Source organism: Cajanus cajan, chromosome 1 (genome assembly GCF_000230855.2).
Source record: "Cajanus cajan strain Asha chromosome 1, NIPB_CcT2T_4, whole genome shotgun sequence".
Classification (NCBI taxonomy): Eukaryota; Viridiplantae; Streptophyta; class Magnoliopsida; order Fabales; family Fabaceae; genus Cajanus; species Cajanus cajan.
The window spans coordinates 34,518,554-34,522,150 of NC_138517.1; the positions used below are offsets into that span (position 1 = coordinate 34,518,554).

The 3,597-nt window shown below is 40.3% G+C and overlaps 1 protein-coding gene across 1 annotated transcript; it reads right to left on the reverse strand.

Moving 5' to 3' along the window:
• Positions 1-990: 990 nt before the first annotated feature.
• Positions 991-2,834, reverse strand: LOC109803222 (protein ALP1-like). The gene has a single exon (XM_083059589.1). The coding sequence runs from the start codon at positions 2,694-2,696 to the stop codon at positions 1,161-1,163; it is 1,536 nt and encodes a 511-aa protein (XP_082915715.1). The 5' UTR covers positions 2,697-2,834; the 3' UTR covers positions 991-1,160.
• Positions 2,835-3,597: the final 763 nt, after the last annotated feature.

Genomic DNA, 3,597 nt, shown 5'->3' on the forward strand with positions numbered 1-3,597 from the left:
TTTATACTAATATTATTTGACTTAGGTCATGACGATAGACCCATTGATTACTTAATTACCTTTAACAATGTTGTTGAGTTGTTCATAAACTCATTTAATCCTTGATTTGATTCGAGAGGTATTTAACTTTAACTTTCAACATTATCCTTTAACCAAATATTTTAAGATGACAAATATTTTAAAATGTCTTTTGTGACAATTGTTGTGAACATAAGGGAGTGTATAATTATTTTAGAGTTAATTATCTATATATTGTCAGTGTAAAACCTTTTTACACTGACAACCAATTATATCTTTTAATTCTGCCATGGCACTGTTAAAAATAAATATGTTTACAGTGACATAGCACAATTAAGAAATATAATTGGTTGTCAGTGTAAAAAAATTTATACTAGCAGTGTATAGATGATTAACTCATTATTTTAACTACTTTCTCTACGTTAAAATAATTATCATTTTGATATTTAAAAATAGTTCAAAATAACCTATAAAGGTGAAAATTAGAAAAAAAAAAAAGTAATGGATTTATTCAATTACCACATTAAAAATAATACATTTATTGAGAGAATAAAAATACTTTAGTTAAAATACATTCTCTCCGTTCTGCTGAGATTTTGACACAGAAATTATAATAAATATATTATTTTGTTATACAATTTTGTTAAAATAATTTACTTTATAAATAAAACATAACTTTTAAATGTGACGGTTAAATAATCTATGAAGAGAGAAAATAGTGAAAAACAATACATTTAAAATGATAACATTCATTAATACTTTTTTAAATGTTACAATTGTCATAATTGTGAGATAGAAAGAATATAAAATAAAAAAATTATATAGAAATTTTAAATTACAGTTAGTTTCGAAGAAAAGGAGTATCATACCACTTTCTGCTTATCATATCATCATTTAATAGAAATCAAAACTAAAACGGACAAAAAAATAAATAAATAAAATTAACAGACTAAGGTGAAAGCACTTCAATCATACAGAGACTAAAAACTAAATGAATTGTATTCCTTTATGAGACAAAAATTCTCTACACAATCTATAGTCGTATAGATACACAACATCATACTCAAGTTTCGGTTATTGAATGTGACTACAAGAAGAAGGCATAGCCAAAAAAATGGTAGAAATGAAAAGTGAAACTAGAGCTACAAAAAGGCAGTGCCAGCACCCGCATGGTGCAACAGATAGTGCGCAATCTGATCCCTAGCCTGCAGCGAAGTGGCGGAGCGAATCCCATTCTCGGCGACCATCTCATCGTCGAAAATCTCAAAGTCCCACTGAGCCTCCATCTCCTCGTTCCGCATCTCACAAATATTATGCAAAACGCAACAGGCGCCGAGCACCACAGGCAAATCCTGAAGCTTCACCTCGGTCCGCTTCTGCAAGCACCCCCAACGCCCTTTAAGCCTGGCAAAGGCGCGTTTGCCCACGCCCTGCACCTCCTCAACTTTCTCATTAAACGCGTGCTGCGTCCACGTCAGATTCTTATGCGTGTACGGCACCAAAACCCAGTCCATCAGCGGATGCCCCGAGTTTCCAACGATCCAAACGTCCCTTAAGCTCCCTCGGCTCGCTCTCTCGTACAAAGCGCTCTTCTCCAGAATCTTATCATCCGCCATCGAACCTGGCCAACCAATGCACACGTCGCTGAAAACCCCCTTCGAATCAACCACGCCTTGGACCGTTATCGAGTAACTCGTTTTCTGGTTCCGCTCCGTGTGCCGCTTGTTGAAGTAAGCCGAAACGCTGATTTTCGGAGCGATTATCGGAATGTGCGTCGTGTACATTGACCCTCCGATGTTTTGAATCCCTGAGATGCTCTCGAAATCTTCCTTCACGCGCTTCATCTTCTCCTCGCTCGGCCAGTTTAGGAACTTCGGCATCAAAACGGTGCGTATCGCGCCGCAGACCTCGAGGACGAGCTTGTGGCACGTCGAGATTCCCAAGCCGAAGCGCTTCGACACCAGCCGGAGCGGGTCCCCGGTCGCCAGGCGCCAGATGCACACCGCCACGCGCTGCCGCACCGGAATCGCGTCGCGGAGCATCGTGTTCTTCTTTGTAATCGCCGCGTCGAGCTCGTCGCAGATCATGTCGAATGTGCTTCTGCTCATTCGGAACCACCGCCGGAACTCCTCCTCCGGGAAGTCGTTGCGGCTGATCCGCTCCCACCAGTCCTTGGACCGGTCCTTCACCCACAGCCTCCGCTGAACCGAACCGGATTCCGAGCCGGTTTGGTTCTGGATCTGAACCGAAGCGGTTTGAGTCTGAACCGAAGCGGTTGCTGCTGCTGTGGCCGCGCGGCGGGCTTTCTTGACTGCTTTATGATCTAACTCGTCGGATTGGGCGTAATGGGCTTCGAATTGGGCTTTGTAAGTGTTCATGGATTGGGCCTGGTGGTCGAAGGTGGCATTGAAGATGGCGCGGTGTTGTTCGGACTCGATTATTCGGTTTCGTTCTTCGCGGGCTTCCTCCTCGTCTAAGACAATCAGCGAAGCGAGTAAGTCCTTTAAGTCACTATCGTTGGTGTTGTTATTACCGTTGTGCCCTTCGTCTTCTTTTCGGTTACGCTTTCTATTGCTGCTGCTGTTGTTGTTATTATTGTTGGGGTCTGCGTCTGAGAAGAGGTTGTAGAAGTGGGAGTAGTCTTCCGGGGTTAGAAACGGGACGGGGCCGATTTCCATGTGCCGCGTTTGGTGGTGGGTTTTGTGTTTTGTGAGAGGAGACGTGTGAACGGTGGAGATTTTTGGTTTTTGCGTTGGGGGGTTTTATAGGCGAAGGAAGCGTGTGTGGAAGTGTGAACGCGATGCTTTGACGGTGACTATGATTTGGGAGGATAAAACAATGATTATATGCGTTTTGGGAAGCGCGGTTTTTTACGCGGTTGGATTGGTGTGGAGTGGGGGTTTCTTTGGGGAAGTTGATAGTTTTGGAATTTTGTGGGTTGGGAAAGGGAAAAGAAGAAAAGGTGGACTCGGAATGGAAGAGAAGCGGGGAAGTTTCGCTTTTCAGATGTGGAAGGAGTTAAGAAACCATGTAGGGTTCGATATGCAATAAATAGAATAGTTAGAAAATATATTATAAAAATCTAATTTTATTTTATTTTAAGAAATTATTTATTGTATATTATGTAACAATGAACACATAATGAGAGATCTATTATATAAGTATAAAATGTACGGTTGAGGATGACTTAAAAAATTAATTTATATTACATGTATCAACAAAATGTTTATATTTTTTGGTAGTTCATCATATAAAAACTTCACAATTAACTATGTTTGACTTGAAGTAGTTTAGGGATAGGAGACCTTCTAAGAAATTTCTCAAAAAGTGTGTACGTGAGGATAAAACACGTTGAAAAGTCTTGTGTTAGTTTGTGGAGTCAGTTAGTTCGTCATTAATCTTAAAAGCGGACAAACATCTTAGAAATGACTATTCACAGAGGATTCTTACTGATTATTAGTTCTAGCTAACAAGAAGTTGTGTGAATTGTCATCGTGTGAAGTGTTATGAAGTGGAACCTTGAAATTCAAGTATGAGGGGTGCTATAAATGGTATCAAAGTAGGTCTCTCTCTCCTAAT